The 19,321-nt window shown below is 52.2% G+C and overlaps 1 protein-coding gene across 1 annotated transcript in view; it reads left to right on the top strand.

The window, feature by feature from the left end:
* The window catches only part of GREB1 (growth regulating estrogen receptor binding 1), a 68,845-nt gene that overhangs the window by 16,736 nt on the left and 32,788 nt on the right, over positions 1-19,321 (top strand). Inside the window, exons 5-16 of the mRNA XM_069580216.1 lie at positions 501-644; positions 2,002-2,130; positions 4,962-5,075; positions 5,585-5,728; positions 7,443-7,628; positions 10,638-10,988; positions 12,037-12,165; positions 12,847-12,975; positions 13,602-13,799; positions 14,435-14,615; positions 16,562-16,757; positions 19,018-19,154. Of these exons, the coding sequence (XP_069436317.1) occupies positions 501-644; positions 2,002-2,130; positions 4,962-5,075; positions 5,585-5,728; positions 7,443-7,628; positions 10,638-10,988; positions 12,037-12,165; positions 12,847-12,975; positions 13,602-13,799; positions 14,435-14,615; positions 16,562-16,757; positions 19,018-19,154 (2,038 nt within the window). The remainder of the gene's footprint in view (positions 1-500; positions 645-2,001; positions 2,131-4,961; positions 5,076-5,584; positions 5,729-7,442; positions 7,629-10,637; positions 10,989-12,036; positions 12,166-12,846; positions 12,976-13,601; positions 13,800-14,434; positions 14,616-16,561; positions 16,758-19,017; positions 19,155-19,321) is intronic.

Raw genomic sequence — 19,321 nt, forward strand, 5'->3', positions numbered from 1 at the left:
TGGAGTGGGTTGCCATGCCCTCCTCCAGGGGATTGTTCAGACCCAGGGATGGAACCCAGGTCTCCTACACTGAAGGCAGATTCTTTCCATCTGGGCCACCAGAGAAGCCCAGCTGTTCCTTCACTTTTGAGTAATGCTGTTCGTCCCTTGGACTTGAAGCTCTCGTTTGCATCATCTGTTTCCCATAATGCTGTTTGTCCCTTGGAATTCGAGCTCTCGTTTGCATCATGTGTTTTTCCCTTCTTCCCAAGTGGTGACCACTGCTCCTGCTGTTGGCAAGAGGACTGTCCCTCAGGTGGCTTCCCCAGAGACCGAGCCTGGGGAATGGCCCCCACCCCAGCCCTCCCGGCTGCACCGGAGCAGCGACGGGGAAGGCGTTGGCACCCTCGCGATTATCTCCGCGCCTGGCTCTCCCGCAGACTGGGTTCTGGCCTCGGAAGTCATTGGTCGCTGTTGGGGAGGAGCAGGAGCTGACTGTCATGTGTGCCTCTTCCCTGCAGAGTTCAGAAGCCGACAGGCATCTGTGGGTGCATGTTCCAGCTCTCTGTTCCCGCCGCTGGACAGCTCTGGGCATCTGGCCCCCTTCCCTGGTGAGCCCGGTCCAGGGACAACCCCGAGTGCCCCGCTGGGAGCCCCGCAGGCAGGTGAGGTGGTGGCGCAGCGCTGGAGGTGCTGGGAGTCGGTTTTAGTTCCCCCAACTGAAAAATGGAGGCATGAAGATGCTCACCTAGGCTATCACAGGCAGTAGGGTTTGATAGCTGGTATTTCTGCTTTGTGAACTTGGCCTCGGCCATGCAAAACACACCTGATGAGCACGACAGCTGATGGCAAGTAGACAGCAACCTCCTTCCCAAGGGCTCTGGCGGCGGGGGGGTTGGTGGTTGGGGGTCCTCCTGCTCAGGGGGGTCTACTGAGGGGCCCTGGGCCCCTGCTGTACGTGGCTCAGCATCCACAGCAAAGAGGCTGCACCTGAGCAGAGAATGCACTCCCCCCAGAGGCTCCCTGTCCCCCTTCCAAATGGTATCTGCCCTCGTCCTCCCTGGCCTGGGTGACCTCGGGCCTGGCACACCTGGGCAGCTTCAGGGATCAGTGTTTCTGCCCACAGAATACCTGGGTGCGATTCTGGTGCTGCTGCCTCCTAGCTGAGAGATTTGGGTCAGCTCATTTTAACTCTGTGACTCTCCATTTCCTCATCTGTACACTTGGAGAGAAACTTTTCTGTCTAATTTGCAGGGTTATAAAAATTAAGTGTGATGACAGTGATAGCAAATACTTACTGCTTGCGAACTTTTGTTAACTCCCGTTGTCCTCACAGCGGCTCTAATATTACCCCCATCCTCTAGATGAGAAGGTGGATGCACAGGGAGGAGGTATAATGTTCAGGAAGGTTGCGAGTTCGAGGCAGCATGGAACTCAGACGGGTCGTCTGGTTTCAGAGCCCACCCTTCAACCCCTCGACATAGGGGATGTTCGGTGCTCCTCCTGACTCTGGAGTACCTTCCACATCATTCTGGCCTGTGTGGGTGACTTAGAGCAGAGCCCACAATTGTCCCCAGAATCCTCCTGAGGCCCGGGGAGCCCCAGATCCTACGCATAGCCTGGCCCTGGGCGACGGCAAACCCGACTGCTTTCCTGAGCATGTTTGACGTGACCCTGAACCCAGGAGGGTGAGCAAGAGGGTGGGAGGAGGGTGGAGCAGCTGCAGGGGTGCTCCTGGAATTCCGGGGCCCCCACAGGCCCTTCTCTCACAGGGAGTGCTCAGTGGAGCATGTGTGGGAGCGTGTGTCCTGTGTGTGCATGTGTGTGCGTGTGTGTGTGCATGTCCGTGTGTGTCTGCTTTTTCGGGGGGCTGGGGGGGGACAGAATCACTCTGTCAAGAGTCCTAACCCTTGACAGGCTGCATCAGTGGAAAGCTAACATGTTAAACGGAGGGAGAGCCATTTCCTGTTTGCTGGACTCCCCGAGCATCCCGTGGTCTCCCCTCTTTGTCTCTGCTCTCAGGACCAGCCTCCGATCACCCCGCCCTAACCGCAGCCCTGGGTCCAGCTGTTTTTAATGGCAAAGATTCCCCGAAGCACCAGCCGCTGGTGAAGAACCGCCTGTCCGCAGTGCCGCGTCCCTCAGCCTTAGGTAACCTTGACTGTCCTATTCGAGGTGGGGGTGTCTTGCTCTGCTCTGGGCCAAAGTGGTGGCGGGTGGGGGACGCGAGAGCCGCAGCGCCGGGGCCCCTGAGCCTCCTGGAGTTGGAATGAGAGTCAGGCTGGATCAGCAGACACCTCCTGCGTCTCTGGGAGTGTGTTCAGCCCCCAGTGCTGGGGGTAGGGAGACGCATGGCTTCTGCCCCCAATCTGGGTGATGAGTGTGTGCTAGGATGTAGTGGGAACCTGTTATGAGTGGTGACATGTCTCCCTGTGGGCCAGTGCCATTCACAGGGACAGTCATCATCACGCACCCTGCAAGCCCAGTTACTCCATGGAGCCTGGCCCGGAGGATGCGATGGGTGCTGGTAGAGAGAGTGGGCTTGCACCATTAGGGGCACAGCTGGAGCCTCAGAATCCCATGCCTGAGGCCTGCTGTGGGCAGGGTGGACTCTATTTCAAGAAACCGCTTCTGGAGCTACACGGAGAGTATGACAAGGACTTGGGGGCTCAGTGGTTCTCAGCTGAAATGCTGCCCTCCACGGGACGGGACGGGGTGGGGGCAGAGTGGGGAGGGGGAGGTGGGAAATGTGCAGAATCCCTTTCTCCGTTGTCTAGCTCGGGGTCTGGATGTTGCAGTGCCTGCAGGGAGTGGGCTACAGTGAAGACTTGCCTCTCCCCAAATGCCAAATAGCGTCCCCCTTCCCAGCACCAGGACACATGGCCAGAAATGGTTGGTCCACAGGGGCAGCTCCTGGTGACATCATTTTGGGAGAGCTTTGGGGAAGATCCCCTGGAGGAGGGCATGGCAACCCACTCCAGTATTCTTACCTGGAGAATCCCATGGACAGAGGAGCCTGGCGGGCTATAGTTCATAGGTCCGTAACGTCGGACACAACTGAAGTGACTCAGCATGCATGCACAAGGAGCTTAGAGTCTGTGTAGAGGCAGTTAGCACCCCAAAGGAAGAAAACACCCTCAGACCTTCTGCCTTCATACTGAGGCCCCATCCCCTTGCCCTTCCTCCTCTGGTAGTTTAACATGGCTTTTAGAGGAGCTGGCATCTCAGTCTGTGTGGGAGCTCTTCCCTGCTCTTGAGGACAGATGTGTGGGGAAACGAAGATGTAGTTCTAGATGACATCAAGGTGATAGAAGCTGCCACAGAGGTTGTGGGGTCAGAGGAGCCTACCTGTGGGAAAGCTCTTTGCAAGCAAAGAACTTCATGTCTTTAAACGTTTTATTCATTTCGTTTCATTCATTTTCCGTTGGTCTAAAGAAGAGGTGAAAATAACTGGGTTATTTTTAAGAGACTCAAAAGCAATAATTCTCAAACAGCAGCACATCTAAGGATAACCAGGGGTGCTTGTGACTAAGTGTTTCCTTTCATTTCTGGAGATCGGCTTCTGTAGGTTGAGGTGTGCCCAGGAGCAGACACTTGGAACAAGCTCCTCCTGGTTCTGTCTAGCTTTGTCTCTGGCTAGATTTGGAGAAACACTGCTCTGAACCAGTGGTTCTCAATCCTGGTTGTGGTTTAGAATCACCAGGAGCTCGGGGTGGGGCTGAGGGGTGGGGTGGGTCATCGGGAGCTGTGTGGACATGCTGGGGTTCTGATTTCCTTGGGAGAGGGTTGCATCCAGGCATAGAGTGTTTTAAAACTTAAACTTTGTATAACGTGTCATGGTTGAACATAGAGAGTGCTAAAGGTAAGGGATATTTTGTGTCAGATTGGTCCCCCAAAATGTGATAACCAATTCTTGGTATTTTGAAGAATCCAAGAACAGAGCATGAGTCATGCTCACACTGTTCTGGCGTGGGCAGGATGACTCATTAGTGGCAGTGGGTACCAGCTTCTGTTCCCCTGGATTTTTTTAGCCGGAAATTAGCTTTCAGGGCTGGGGTGGGGAGAGGTGCACAGGTGGATCGGTACTGCCCCCGAGTGGTGAAACTGTGGTGGTGGGTTGACTGCCGCTGGGGCTTGTCTACAGAAACAAGTATTAATTTACTGGAATGTGGAGAGGATGATGGACTTCCTCGTAGTTCAGACACAAAGAATCTGCCTGCAATGTGGGAGACCTGGGTTCGATTCCTGGGTCGGGAAGATCCCCTGGAAAAGGGAACGGCTACCCACTCCAGTATTCTTGGGCTTCCCTGGTGGCTCAGTTGGTAAAGAACCCCCCTGCAATGTGAGAGACCTGGGTTCAATCCCTGGGTTGGGAAGATCCCCTGGAGAAGGGAACGGTTACCCACTCTAGATAATGAGGATCTGGACTTGGTGGCTGCTGTTTATTGGCCTCAAACTCTGTGCCTTACGTATATTCTCTTTAGTCTTGATCAAGTCACCTTTCAGAGTAGGTTTTATGATCCCATTGTAAAGATGAAGGAGGTAAGGCTCGGAGGGCTAAAGCTTAGACACTGACACAGCTTTGGAATGAAACATTTATAGAGGTCGACAGGATATTTCTTTAAGCCTAGATACTTCCTCTAGACTGTTTGTTAGTTGCTCAATCGTGTCCAAGTCTTTGCGACCCCATGGACTATAGCCCACCAGGCTCCTCTGTCCATGGGATTCTCTGGGCAAGAATGCTGGAGTTGGTTGCTGTGTCTTCCTCCAGGGGGTTCTTTCAGACCCAGGGATCGAACAGGCTCTTCTGCATCACAAGCAGATTCTTTACCATGTGAGCCACTAGGGAAGCTAAAATGCGCTAGATGTAAAGCTGTGCTTTAAAAAAAAAAATAACAAATAAGTGTTCTCTAGCTCAGGGGAACATTTTGCTGAAGCATGTCTTTGGTGACAGCCTAATTCACACCCTGAACGTTGTCTAGGTATCTTATCAAACTCCGGCCCTCCCAAAAAACGCCACAAAGGCTGGTCTCCAGAGTCTCTATCAGCTTCGGATGGTGGCTACCCCCAGGGAGCGGGGAACAGAGCCAAGTATGGTAAGTGATGGAGCCCTGCCCCAGATGCAAGGTTCTGGCACTGGTGGTGGTGGTGGGGTGTGTGTGTGTGTGACTGTGTGTGTACGAGCATGTGCATGTTCATGTTCAAGCACACATGCTTTCATATGTATGGGTGAGAAAATTCTAGGGAGGCACACTTGAGTATAACAAAAGATTCTCTTTCTCGTGTATCAGGCTTGCTTCACAAAGCCCAGGATTCCTGCACAGTATTGAGTTTCCCGATCTTAGAGAATTTTTTTCTGAAAGGCGTGCTTGTCACTTGGCAGGGACATTGAAGAAGAGAAAACTGGGTTGTTCGGTGGGGAAGGGGGACCTGGTGACCTTTAAGATCTTTTGACTCAGGAACCTGTGGTTCCCAGACTTGGGTGCTCCTGGAGGTGCGGAGAAGATAGAGTTGTAGCAGGTGTGTTGGCTGGCCTGATGTCAGGTCTGCCGGAGGTGGATGCCCTGTCTGATGTATCCTTTTCACGCTCTCGGCGTGTCCCTAGAAAGCGCAGGTGTGACCTGCATGCCCCAGGTCGGCTGGGTGGGACCAGCTTCAGTCACCTTTCCTGTTGTGGCTTCCGGAGAGCCTGTGTCCGTTCCCGACAACTTGTTGAAGATATGCAAGGCCAAGCCAGTGATCTTTAAAGGCAAGTATAGCAATGCGCTGGGGGCGGAAGGTCGGGGAGCCAGGGAATACATTAGAAACAGAAGACATGACACATCATTCCAGTCTGACTCCACACCAGGTTGTCCTCCTGGGAGAACTTCTAAAGCCGTTTCCAGGGCAATGAGAGAACCAAGCAGACCGGTCACTGGGATGGCCCCTGATCAGACGCCAGAAGTTTCGGAGCCTGTCACTGTTTTCCGTGACAACCATTTGCTTGTTCGTTTGTTCTGACCCTTTATCTGGGTCCCGCTATAGCATCTTTGTGCCTCCTTTATGACAAATGTCACATCCTTCCCCTAAGAGTAATTCTTTCTGTTGCCTCTGATAAACCAGAGTGTTTGTGAGCGGTGCTCCCCAAATTGTGGTTCCTGGACCAGCAAAAACAGCACCACCCAGGAGCTCAGTAGAGATGTAAATTCCCAGGCCCACCCATCCCAGAATCAGAACCAGGCCCGAGTTGGAATCAGAGGCTCTGTGGTGGGGTCTGGCAGTCTGTGTTTTAGGAAGCCTTTCAGGGGATCCTAGCGCACCCTCAGGTTTGGGAAACAATTTTCTTGAGGCTGTGAACTGTGTCCTGGTCTAGATTTCCCCCGGAGCTGAGCGTGGTGCCTGCGCACAGCACACAGCAGGCGTCTACTCAGTGTGTGTTTGGTGAATAAATGGAGGCTGTCTGAGTACACGATACCATGCAGGCACTTACCACATTTAATCATCTCAGAGATTGCACAAGGGTTTGATATCTTCACCTTGTTTTACACATGCAGAGACCAAGGCTTGGGGAAGTGAAGCTTCTTGCTGAGGATAACCTAATTAATAATAGGTCTGGCCCAGGCTGTCCTGCCTCTGAGGGCTGCTCTCAGAATTAATCTTGTAACATTTGCTGAAGCATTTGTCAAGTTCTGTCAGTGTTTGGAGTCTCTGATCTGTACAGTGGTTTATTTTCCTAACTCAGCTCATCAAGGAGTCCTGGGGGGCTGGGAGGCACAGGCGATGGCCGAGCAGCTTTAGTAATTCTCTCTGGGCTTTTGTGTGCTCGGCTGTAAAATAAGAAATTGGACTAAATCAGGAGTCTTTAATGTCTGGGGTCTAATGCCTGATGATCGGAGGTGGAGCTGATATAATAAGAATAGAAATAAAGTGCACAATAAATATATTGCTCTTGAATCATCCCCACACCATAATCCCACCCCCACCCTGGGTCTGTGGAACAATTGTCTTCCATGAAACTGATCCCTGGTACCAAAAAGGTGGAGACTGCAAATGAATAAGCAAATGCTACAGCCCCTGTCAGTTATGAGAACAGGTGCACAAACCAGCACGGGCTGAGAGTTCAAGACTTCCCCACAAAGGAGCTTGAGTTGCCTCATGAGCAGCTGGCCTGCATGTTTTCACTCCCTTGCATGCAGAGAGCCCCAGGTTTCCTGCTGGCTCAGTGGTAAAGAATCTGCCTGCAATGCAGAAGGCACAGGAAATGCAGGTTTGATCCCTGGGTGGGGAAGATTCCTTGGAGGAGGGCATTGCAATCCCCTCCAGTATTCTTGCCTGGAGAATCCCATGGACAGAGAAGCCTGGCGGGCTACGGTGCACGGGGTCACAAAGAGTCGGACACGACTGAGCTCTCACGTGTGCACATGTGGTGACCACACGTTGTGCCTGAGGCCAGTTGCCAAGCCATGCTGTGTCCCCTCCCCTAGGCCACGGGAACTTCCCCTACCTGTGCGGCAACCTGAACGACGTGGTCGTGAGCCCCCTGCTGTACACGTGCTACCAGAACTCGCAGTCCATCTCCAGAGCCTACGAGCAGTACGGGGCCTCCACCATTCAGCCCATCTCGGAGGAGATGCAGCTCCTGCTGACCGTCTACTATCTCGTCCAGCTGGGTGAGTCCCCTCCCATTTCGCGGGAACCACTGGTGGAATAATCGCTAAAGGAGGGACGTGCACACGGGCTGATCACGACCCTCACTCAGAGCCCTCCTGGAGACGGCCTCCGTCATCAGGTCACTGCAGTGGTCACCACCTGAGGGGCCGGGATGGCAGTACGAATTCAAATACAATTTCCTGGGACTTCCAGTGCTTAAGAATCTGCCTTGCAACGCAGAGGACATGGGTTCGATCTCTGGTTGGGGAGCTAAGACCCCACGTGCCACAATGAAAACCCGATGCAACCAGATAAATTTTTTTTTTTCCAAAAGTGATTTTTCTGCCATTCTAGGTGCAGAGATACAGCAGGAATACCACAAAGGCTCTGCCCTCAAGGATTCTAGTGGGAGAGAGAAACCGTAAACAAGAGAAAAAGAAGCAATGGGAGTGTGGTGGGTGGTTGTGGGCTGATCCAGGTTGTCGGGAAAGGCGTCCCTGAGTCGAGACCTGAGTGATAAGGAGGAGCCAGGCTTGTGAAGATCTCAGGGAGGCAGAGTCGGGGGGCGGAGGCAAGGGCCAAGGCGTGGTGTGGCGCCCCAGGTCAGCGGGTGGCAGGGTGGCCACCCAGTGAGAGCCTGAGAGTGAGGTTGTTATCAGAGAGCCGGCAGGGCCTCAGGCTAAGGCCAAGAGTCTGTATGTCAGACACAGTGAGAATAGCTTGTGTCTATCTGCTTAGGCTGCCGAGCAAAATACCACAGACTGTGCTTAAGCCACAGAAGTTTTATCTTCTCATAGTTCTGGAGGCTGGAAGTCCAAGGTCAGAGTGGCCCCATGGTGGGGTTCTGGGGAGGCCCTCTCTTCCTGGCTTGTGGATGGCCGTGTCCTCCCATGGCCTTTCCTTCATGCATGTGTGTGGGAAAAGAGGGTGAACTCCGAAGTTGCTTCCTTTTCTTATAGGGACACCCATCCTACTGGCCTAGGACCCCACCCTTATGAACCCCCTTAACCTTAGCTACTTCTCTAAAGGCCCTCTCGCTAAATATAGTCACATTGGGGGTTAACACTTCAACGTATGAATGGAGGGGGACACAATTCAGTCCATAGCAGCACTGGAATGCTTTCAGGCAGGGGACAGATATGATCTGGGCTTCCCTGGTGGCTCAGATGAGTAAAGAATCTGCTTGCAATAGAGGAGACCCGGGTTCAATCCTTGGTTTGGGAAGATCCTCTGGAGAAGGGAATGGCAACCAACTCCAGTATTTTTCCCTGGGAAATCCCATGGACAGAGGAGCCTGGTGGGCTACAGTCCATGGGGTCACAAAGAGTCAGACACGACTGAGTGACTTTCAGTTTCAGATATGATCTGACTTCATTTCATTAATGGCTGAGAACTGAGGGCTGGCTGATGATTGACCATTGGGTTGGGGCATGTGGAAACCACTGGCAACCCGGGTGGGTGGAGATATGAGGAGAGTTGGGGACAAAACCCGTACTAGAATGGGTCAGAGGGGATGGAGGTGAGGAGACAAGCATGGTGAGTGTGAGCAGCTCTCACAGGTGCTTTGATGGGTGGTGGTGGGTCTGGAAGGGGCTGTGGGCTCCAGGGAAAAACTTTTAAAAGACAGGAAGTACGACAGCTTGTCTAATCCAGTTTTGGCGTAGCCCCATGAGGAAGTGGTATGATCCCTGTTTTTTTCAGATCAGAAAGCTGTATCCTAAGATAGCTCAAGGTTCCACAGCTGGTGCTGGGTGTAGCTGGATGGGGACACGTTTTCTAAATCAAACCGTGGCTCTCTTTCCACTGGCTCACCCAAATGTAAAGTTCTGACATGTAAACCAGACAATAGCTATAGGGAAAAATGTTGAAAATACTCAGTCTCGCTAGTCGTCAAAGAAGTACAAAGTTAACAAATCAAACAAGTGGGGTTTTTCTCAATTCAGTTGATGATAAGAACCCAAATGATGGTATCCAATAAGAACTAGGGGTGCAGTAGAAGCCGGGTTGTTGTGGTTTGTTAATGGCATGGTAAGTTGTCACATTTGGACCGTCTGGAGACAGTCTGATGATGTGTTACCGGTCAGCTCTGTAGGTCCATTTAGGCTCAGGAAGTTATGTCCTTTACATAAAGCTGTGTCCTGCAGAAGTATCTTTGAAGGTGCTTACTCAGGAACAATGCAAGGGTCAATGATAGATCAGTGTTGCTAAGTCTGTGATGGCACCTCCAAGTCATGGGATGTCACGTGCCTGGTTACAATGCTGTGTGTGAAAGCTGTAAACGTCATGATTGTGGTTTGACGCTGGCATGATGGTAAGGAGGCAGACACACCCTGAAGTCATTTCCCCACAATCGGTAACAGTGATTTAATCCCATTATAGTGATTAAAAGGGCTTCTCTGGTAGCTCAGACGGTAAAGAATGTGTCCGCAATGCGGGAGACCCAGGTTCGATCCTTGGGTGGGGAAGATCCCCTGGAGAAGGGAATGGCAACCCACTCCAGTATTCTTGCCTGGAGAATTCCACGGACAGAGGAGCCTGGCGGGCTACAGTTCATAGGGTCACAGAGAGTCGGACACGACTGAGTGACTTTCAGTTCAGTTCAGAGTGATTTAAGACTCCGATGCTGGCAAAGATGAAGGCAGGAGGAAAAGGGGTCGACAGAGCATGAGATGGTTGGATGGCATCACTGCCTCATTGGACATGAGTTTGAGCAGGCTCCTGGAGATAGTGAAGGACAGGGAAGCCTGGTGTACTGCAGGCCATGGGGTCACCAAGAGTCAGACAGGACTGAGCCGCTGAACAACAACATAAAATTCCAGCACGTGGGGGAGAAGAAGCTGAGAAGCATTCAAAAATAGTGGTTCTTTTAGGCTGATGAGATGAGGGCTGCAGCCACCCTCTATTTTGGATGTTGATCATTCAGATTGTGTCAGGTGGACATTAGGGCACAGCGCGTCTCCCCAGCATCTGCCCTGCGGTGTGGGCGGGGCAGGCGCTGAAGCCCCTCCCACCCGCCTTGTCGTTGCCAGCGGCGGACCAGGTGCCCCTGATGGAGGACCTGGAGCAGATCTTCCTGCGCTCGTGGCGCGAGTCGCATCTAACGGAGATCCGGCAGTACCAGCAGGCGCCGCCCCAGCCCTTCCCACCCGCGCTAGGCGCCGTGGCGCCGGTGACCTCCGCGCAGCTGCCCTGGCTGGCCGGCCTGGCTGCCAGCTCCTGCAACGACAGCGTGCACGTCATCGAGTGCACCTACTCTCTGGCTGAGGGCCTCTCTGAGATGTTCCGGCTGCTGATAGAGGGCAAGCTGGCCAAGACCAACTACGTGGTGATCATCTGTGCCTGCCGGAGCGCCGCCATCGACTCCTGCATCGCCGTCACCGGTGAGGCTGGGCCCTCCGCTGAGATGTTTCTGTTGACACCCAGAAGCACTGCCGCCCCGCGTCCCCCGTCCCCCGCCCCACACACCTGGCTGCAGTTAACACTCAGCCACCCCTGGTGTGCCCTGAATAGCACACTTCTGGAAAAAGCCATTCCTTCTGGAATGAAAGTTGCTGCAGTTCTGGTTTCTCTGAGAGACTGGGGGCAAGTTTGGGGTCTGTATAGATGCAGGGAAACCCCTCCACACCACTACCACCCCTCTGCCACCCTGCCACCAACCTGTGATCAGTGACTCCATTCCTCAGCATCTTCAACTACATAATGGAGAGAAAAAAAATAATGACCTTAGTGGGTTGTGTGGGTTAATGAGGCTGTCAGCTAATTAACTATTAGCTAATTAACTAAAAACACTTACTGAAGCCCTACTATGTGCAGCCACTGTCCTGGGGGCTGGGGATACAGGAGTGATGTCCTGCTTTCCTGGAGCCCGTGTGCTGGTGGAGAGGCAGACACAGGGCGGGGGGATGTCTCTGGGGGAAGGGGGGAGTGTGGAGGATCTCAGATGAGGGGCTGATTTCAGATTGCTTCTCTGCTGGGTCTTCATTATCTCTTGTCATTCCTTCATCCTGAACGCCTTCTGTGTTTTTTAAATAAATTCTATACATTGATTTGAGTAGTACCTTCAGTACTGGAGCCTTCGCTGCATCAGGCATTGGGCTGCACATTTCATAAACCTTGCCCTGTTTCGTCCTCACGATAGTCCTGTGAAGTAGATAGAGCTGCCAGCCATGAATTCCAGATGAGGAAGCTGGGTCAGCCCGGGTTACACAGCTGGTTAAGTGGGGGAGAGAGTCAGGTTCCAAACTGGGCTCTGGGGCGTGTATACCATTCATTCATTTCAGCAGCAGCAGGAAGCCCTGCTCTTAGCCCGGTGTGATGCTGGGCTTGGAGGATGGAGGGAGAAAGGGATGCAGGCATAGACTGCCATCGAAGAGCTCATGCTCTAATTCTAAGCAGAGGGCCCTGTCAAAGCTGTCGTTTGTTTTCCAGGAAAATACCAAGCCCGGATTCTTTCTGAGAGCCTTCTCACCCCAGCTGAGTACCAGAAAGAAGTCAATTACGAGCTGGTCACCGGGAAAGTGGACTCGCTAGGGGCCTTTTTTAGCACCCTCTGTCCAGGTATGCTTGTAGTCAGACAGGTGCAAGTCACCATACACTGATGAGACAGAAATAAACACAGACGCAAGGGGAGGCCGTCTCAGAGCCCATCCCTGTGAGCTGCCGAGGCTGGCCTGGATTTACAGGTGCGGTGGCCCTTCCATGGTGTGGGGTCTCTGGCTAGCTGAGTCCTGCTCTGGCTGTGTGGTGTCTGTCTGTGTGGTGCCTTTGGGGGCACACACAGGCCTTGTACATGGTCCTCTCTACCTCCAGGGCTCTGTCCATCACCCTCCTGCCTCCCCCTCTCAGTTGCTTAAAGCCTCTTGTTGAAGTGTATTCTCTGTGCTTCATTCCGTGTGTTCCAAGCTTTGAGTGCCCATCTCCCTTTTTTCCTGGCTACTCGCCCTTCAAGAGTCACCCCATTTCCTCCCAGAAACCTTTGCTGGCCCCTTCTTCTCCAGGATGGGCTCAGACCCCTACCTCCTGACGTCTGGCCTCCTGCCCTAAAACCCACTGAGTCATAATGTCATTTTCCTAAGGACATCTGCCTTCCTTGGCCGTGGGCTCTTTCACAGGATGGGCCACCCTATCTCTGGTGCCCCAGGCCCAGGACAGTGCCTAGCACATAGAGATTGTTCCCTTGATGTTGAGTTTCCCTGAGATGGAAAACCTGTTTCTGATGTTCTCTCTGTTTCGGGGCAGAAGGCGACATTGACATTTTGCTGGACAAATTCCATCAGGAAAATCAAGGCCTTGTTTCTTCCTCACTTGCTGCCTCCTCTGTCAGCAAGTCAGCATCCCTGGATGTCAGCGGGGCACCTGCATGTACAAGTGAGTGGTGCCGGGGAGCGGTGGCCAAGCCCCAGGCTGGCGGGGCAGCGTCCCGGGGCCCCCAAGGTCTGCAAGGAAGCACAGTTCGAGGCACATCCAGTGGGCAGGGTGTTTCCCTAGCATCAGAGTAGACCTAATACCTAGCTTTCATTTTGATCTTTAATGAGAACAGTCGTATTTTACCCTGAAATGTACATCTGTACACTTTCCTTTCTCTGAGTTGATTTCTAGTTTATTAATGCACTGTTGGAATGTTTTATTCATGCTATGTTCCTGAGGGGCTCTGCTGGTCTCCTCCTCTTCCTGAGAACCTGCAGCCTCTTCGGAAGCCCAATCTCGGCATCAGCTTCCCTGGGATCCCGTCCTTGTCCCCTCCAGGTGGAGTAGGTCTCAGCCCCTGAGATCCTCAAGTGCTGTTCATCTTTTAATTTTTAAATCAGGAGTAAGGTGTGACATGACCAGCATGGTGCGTAGCCCAGAGCAGGCACTCAATGAATGCTGGTCTTTTCCGGTTCCCTCATCCCTGTGTGAGCCGGATGGGGCTCTTGCTTGAGTCCCCCGCAGAGTCCAGGCCTGTAGCGGTCTGCTCGCAGTGCACCTCACCCTGACGGGGGCTCTGGTTCCAGGTTACCATCTGGAGCCCCACTGCATCCGGCCCTTCCAGCTGGCTGTGGCCCAGAAGCTCCTCTCGCACGTGTGTTCAATCGCGGATTCCAGCACCCAAAATCTGGACTTGGGATCCTTTGAGAAGGTGGACTTTCTGATTTGTATTCCACCCTCAGAAGTGACTTACCAGCAGACCCTCTTCCATGTGTGGCATTCAGGTATGGGCCCTTTGGGGTTTCCCTGGTGGCTCAGCGGTAAAGAAGCCGCCTGCAATGTAGGGGCCACAGGAGACATGGGTTCGATCCCTGGGTTGGGAAGATCCCCTGGAGGAGGGCATGGCAACCCACTCCAGTATTCTTGCCTGGAGAATCCCATGGACAGAGGAGCCTGGCAGGCTACAGTCTATGGGGTCACAAAGAGTCGGACATGACTGAAGCAACTTAACATGGCATGTCACGGGCCTTTCAGGGAGTGTCTGATGTCTGTCTGGGTGCAGAAGCTCTGATGTACCTACATTCAGATTTGGATTCTAACATCATCTTTGTTCCTGAAGCAGAGGGGATAGTATTAACACCCCCAGCTCATAGCTCATGAAGCTGATGCCCAGCTTGTTCATGATTTTATAAACTGTTAAAAGCAAGGCGTCACTGGAGTATTCCCTCTGTTCCACTCAAGTCAGTGAACTGTATTCTGGTATCTGGCTTCCTGACTCATTCATAACTCCTCCATCCCTGTAGCCTCTGGGCCCAGCTTGGAGCCTGCCACATGGAAGATCCTGCTCAAGAGTCTGTTGATGACTCAAAAACCTCACAGCCATGTTTGGAGCTACTGATGTATTTTCACTGTGTTGCAGGGGTTTTGCTGGAGCTGGGCTTGGAGAAGGAGCACGTGACCAGGCAGAGGGTGGAGCAATATGTTCTGAAGCTTGATGCCGAAGCGCAGACGAAGTTCAAGTCCTTCCTGCAAAACTCCTTTCAGAATCCGCACACACTCTTCGTCCTCATCCACGACCACGCCCACTGGGATCTTGTAAGGTTAGACTGGCTGTGGCACAGGGCGGGGCTGGCCTTTCCCTTATCTGAATGAAGATGTGTGGATCATGTGGGTTTCCCTGGTGGCACAGTGGTAAAGTATCTGCCTGGCGATGCAGGAGATGTGGGTTTGATCCCTGGGTCAGGAAGATCCCTTGGAGAAGGAAATGGCAATCCACTCCAGTAGTTTTGCCTGGGAAATCCCATGGACAGAGAAGCCTGGCGGGCTACAGTCCATGGGGTTGCAAAGAGTCAGACATGACTGAGCGACTAAGTGTGCGTTCACACAACGTATGGATAATATTTGCGACAGTGGGCGTAAGTGTTAAAAAGATGAATGATGTTGGGGGCTTGGCATTTGCCGGTAGGTGCTGTGGGGCTGTTTCAGACCATAGGGCCAGAAGTTAGCTGAGGGGTCATCTCAGGTGGCCTCTGGTGGTGGTTTAGTCGCTAAATTGTGTCTGACGTTTGCGACCCCATTGACTGTAGCCTGCAAGGCTCCTCTGTCTGTGGGGTTCTCTAGGCAAGAATACTGGAGTGGGTTGCCATTTCCGTCTCCAGGGGATCTTCCCGATCCAGGGATTGAACCTGGGCCTCCTGTATTGCAGTATGGATGCAGTATGGATTCTTTACAACTGAGCTATGAGGGAAGCCCTAAAAGGCCTCTAAAAGGGATCATTATGGAAACTGGAGAAGGTGGGCATCTTGCTCAACATCAAGGCTGGGTTGGGGGGAGAAGGGTGGCAGGGGCAGAACAGTGGGTACAACACTGGTGCCAGAAAGGGATCCAGATGGGAGGAGCTCTACCCAACCCCTTCCTGACCAAGCCTCACAGCTCTGGACCATGTGGGTCACAGCTGCTGCCCTTCCCAAGCTGATTTCACTTACTCGGCTCAAATGAACGTAAATCTGGATGAATTTCAGATAGTCTCAAGCTTGGAGTCTGGCAGGGTTCCTGGGCGTTTCCGAGAGACTGGGGTTGTGTGTTTAGACACTGCCCCTGACCTGGATGAGGAGGGAGGGAAGATGATGGGTCAGACCTTGGAGGAAAGCTCTGATTTACAGCGGGTGCAGAAGCGCAGGGCTGGCCAGAGCCTTAAAGTTCACCCAGGTAAAGGGTGTCCAGTCTAGCACTGGGCGAATTTGAACATTCCGAGTTATATAAAAAGCTATATTGTCCATTTTCTTTTGGTGGGTAGGTTTTTCCGAGTGGTGACCTGCCACCCAAGAGGTGAAGCACTGATTTTTTTTCCCATCCCCCTCAATTTACAGAAGACAACAGTCGGGGCCCCGTCCCATAGAGGAAGGCTAAGAGGTGACTGTCTCCTCCGCCTCTGTCCAAAGTGCTTCCTATTCCTGGTCCTATGCTGTAACATTTGGTAGAGAATGCACCATTTTAGGTCCTCTTTGGATCAATTCAAGGTCACAGGACTTTAGAGAAAAGAACTTCAGGAGATGGGTGTACAATCAGGTTGGCCCAGGGGAGAAAGGCAACTCGTTGACGGCTGGGTGAGCATCCCTGTGCTGGAGAAGCGGATGGACTGTGTATCGCGCAAGCGTTCCTCTGGAAACACTGCTCCCCCAGCCAGGCTTTTAACAGGTCATGACTGGGGAGTTCCCGACAAGTACCTGAAGTGTGCTCAGATTTTTTTTCTTTTCTTTTTTGGCCACACCCTATAGCTTGCAAGACCTTAGTTCCCCAACCAGGGATCAAACCCACGCCCTTGGCCTTGAAGGCAAGGAGTTGTAACTACTGTACTGCCCGGAAATCCCACTGGTATTTTTCTTTAAAATTTCATTTTCCTAGTCAAGGGCAGAGTTCTAAGCTTCGGTTGTTGGCAGCACTGGGGGGCTCATTATCAATTGATCCAAATGTTCGATCCTGGTCAGGTGACAGGACGACGCTGGTCGTCCACTTACCATTTCTTCTCCCCCTTTCCCTCCCTCAGTAGCGCTGTTCATAACCTCTACTCCCAAAGTGACCCATCTGTGGGGCTGGTGGACAGATTGCTCAACTGCAAGGAGGTGAAGGAGGCCCCCAACATCGTGACACTCCACGTGACCTCCTTCCCGTACGCGCTGCAGACGCAGCACACCCTCGTCAGCCCCTACAACGAGATCCACTGGCCGGCCTCCTACAGTGACGTGAGTGCCCGGGCGGTTGGGCCTGCTGCACCAGTGACATTGGGCTGGGAGAGGCTCTGTTCAGTAAAGATTTGACTGACGCGCCCAGCTGGGGGTCAGTGGGTTCCAACTCCTTGATTCGTTGATTCTACCCAGGGTCAGAGTTAGCCCTTCTTGGTCTTTGGAAACCTTCCTGTGGTGCACTTCTCGGCTTCTTCCTTAAGAGCTCGTAAGGGAGTCCGCTTGGTTTGCTGTTTCTCTGGTGACTGAAGCTCTCTGAGTGGCTGAAGCTCTCACTCTCCTGGTGTTGGACATCGAGGCTTCCAGGGCTGTGAGGACTTGGGCTCCATATGGGGCGACTCTAAGTTTGTCTAGAAGTGTTCCTATTTTTCCTATCCTTGCCTCCTTCAGCAGTGAGGTTCAAAATCTCCTTTCTCAAACTGAACACACATCCACAAACCCTAGTGAGTTTTATTTCAGCTTATCATCTGCCATTTTCTCACCAAAATAGAAGACAGCAGTCATTCTTGTAATGTGAAAACTCTGGATATTTGGATTCTGCCTAATTATACAAGCAAGCAGTAGACATCAAGTTCTGGACTTTTTCGAAGCATCTCGGAGTCATCCGAGCAACCTCTAAAGGTGCTGATACTTCGTTTGCAGCCAACTGACTCAGAATCAGAGGCAGAGACAGCAGCTGGGAACTTCCCTGGTGGTCCAGTGGTTAAGAATCTGCCTTGCAATGCAGGGGACAAGAGTTTGATCCCTGGTTGGGGAACTAAGATCTTACATGCCCTAGAGCAACTAAGCTCACACACTGCAATTACCAAGTCTAAGCGCCACAACTGGGGAGTCTGTGCGCCCCAAAGAAAGATCCTGCATGCTGCAATTCACACCTGACAGCAAATATGTACATATATATACATAGATGGTGACGGCAGTTGTTTTCATGTAGTGCTTACCATGAGCCTGGCAGGCAACGTTCAAAGTGCTTTATCTCATGAACTCGGATAAGACGCAGATGCTACATTGATTTCTGATTTACGAATAGGGAAGATGAGGCAGAGGGGATGGGTTAAGCCACTTACCTAAAGCCATGCATCTAGAAAATTCTGGAGCCAGACTGGGATATGACCCAGTCTGGCTGACTCCATGGTCCTCATGCTTAAGCCTTGTGCTACCTGAGGGCATAGTTCATGGTAAAGAATCTACCTGTAATGCAGGAGACCCCAGTTTAATTCCTGCGTTGGGAAGAGCCGCTGGAGAAAGGATAGGCTGGCTACCCACTCCAATATTCTTGGGCTTCCCTTGTGGCTCAGCTGGTGAAGAGTCCACCTGCAATGCTGGAGACCTGGACTTGATCCCTGGGTTGGGAAGATCCCCTGGAGAAGGGAAAAGCTGCCCATTCCAGTATTCTAGCCTGGAGAATTTTGTGGACTGTTGCGAAGAGTCGGATATGACTGAGCGACTTTCACTTTCACTTTTGTAGTTTTAGCATCCTTCCCCAACTTCCCTCTTCTCTGAAGTTTGATAAGCTCTGATGTTAGTTTGTGAGGAATTTTATATCAACGTGAGTAAAATTGGTTAGATAAGTGCATTTCTTTCTGCTGATGTAATAGCACCTGAGTGCAAAAATAATTGATTTGCCTATTCCTAAAGCCAGTTAGGAGAAGGCAATGGCAACCCACTCCAGTACTCTTGCCTGGAAAATCCCATGGACGGAGGAGCCTGGTGGGCTGCAGTCCATGGGGTCGTGAAGAGTCAGACACGACTGAGCGACTTCACTTTCACTTTTCACTTTCATGCATTGGAGAAGGAAATGGCAACCCACTCCAGTGTTCTTGCCTGGAGAATCCCAGGGACGGGGGAGCCTGGTGGGCTGCCGTCTATGGGGTCGCACAGAGTCGGACGCGACTGAAGTGATTTAGCAGCAGCAGCAGCAAAGCCAATTAAAATTGTTGGAAAGAAGCAGTTTTAACAAAAAAAGTTGTGTGTCTTAAAAAAAAAAGTAAAACAAGGTTGATTTTCTTCTTGGCCAAGGCACTAGCATCAGTTGAATGGAAATATCTTGAGTGATGGGGAGGCACTGGCCTTTATGCATGGAGTGCTCTGTGCTCTAGGTCTGCAGAGGAAAGACATTTATAAAAGGTCACCCAGGGCACTGCAGAGTCAGCTCAGTTTAGAGCAAGATGCTGTTCAGGTCGCCTGTGCCCCCAGCACGTGACATTCACGGTTCCCACAAATGTGTCATTGGCATGACCGAGGTGCATCTCTGTTTTAGGGTGTGGACTTGTATCCTGAGAACAGGAAGTACTTCGGGCTGTCTGAGTTCATTGAGTCCACGCTCTCAGGACACAGCCTCCCGTTGCTGAGATACGACAGCTCCTTTGAGGCCATGGTCACTGCGCTGGGAAAAAGGTACACCGCTCTCCTGAAGTTCCTAAAACTGCTCAGTAGTCAAGTGCCAGGTGAGGAATGACTGCGCAGCCAGGGCATGTCTGGGGAGCAGGTCACCTGCCTCCCTTCCTGGGTGACTCAAGTCGCTTCAGTGGACTTTAATTTATTCCTTGTTTTGCATATTGGGT

This window comes from Ovis canadensis, chromosome 3 (genome assembly GCF_042477335.2).
Source record: "Ovis canadensis isolate MfBH-ARS-UI-01 breed Bighorn chromosome 3, ARS-UI_OviCan_v2, whole genome shotgun sequence".
In the NCBI taxonomy this organism is placed as follows: Eukaryota; Metazoa; Chordata; class Mammalia; order Artiodactyla; family Bovidae; genus Ovis; species Ovis canadensis.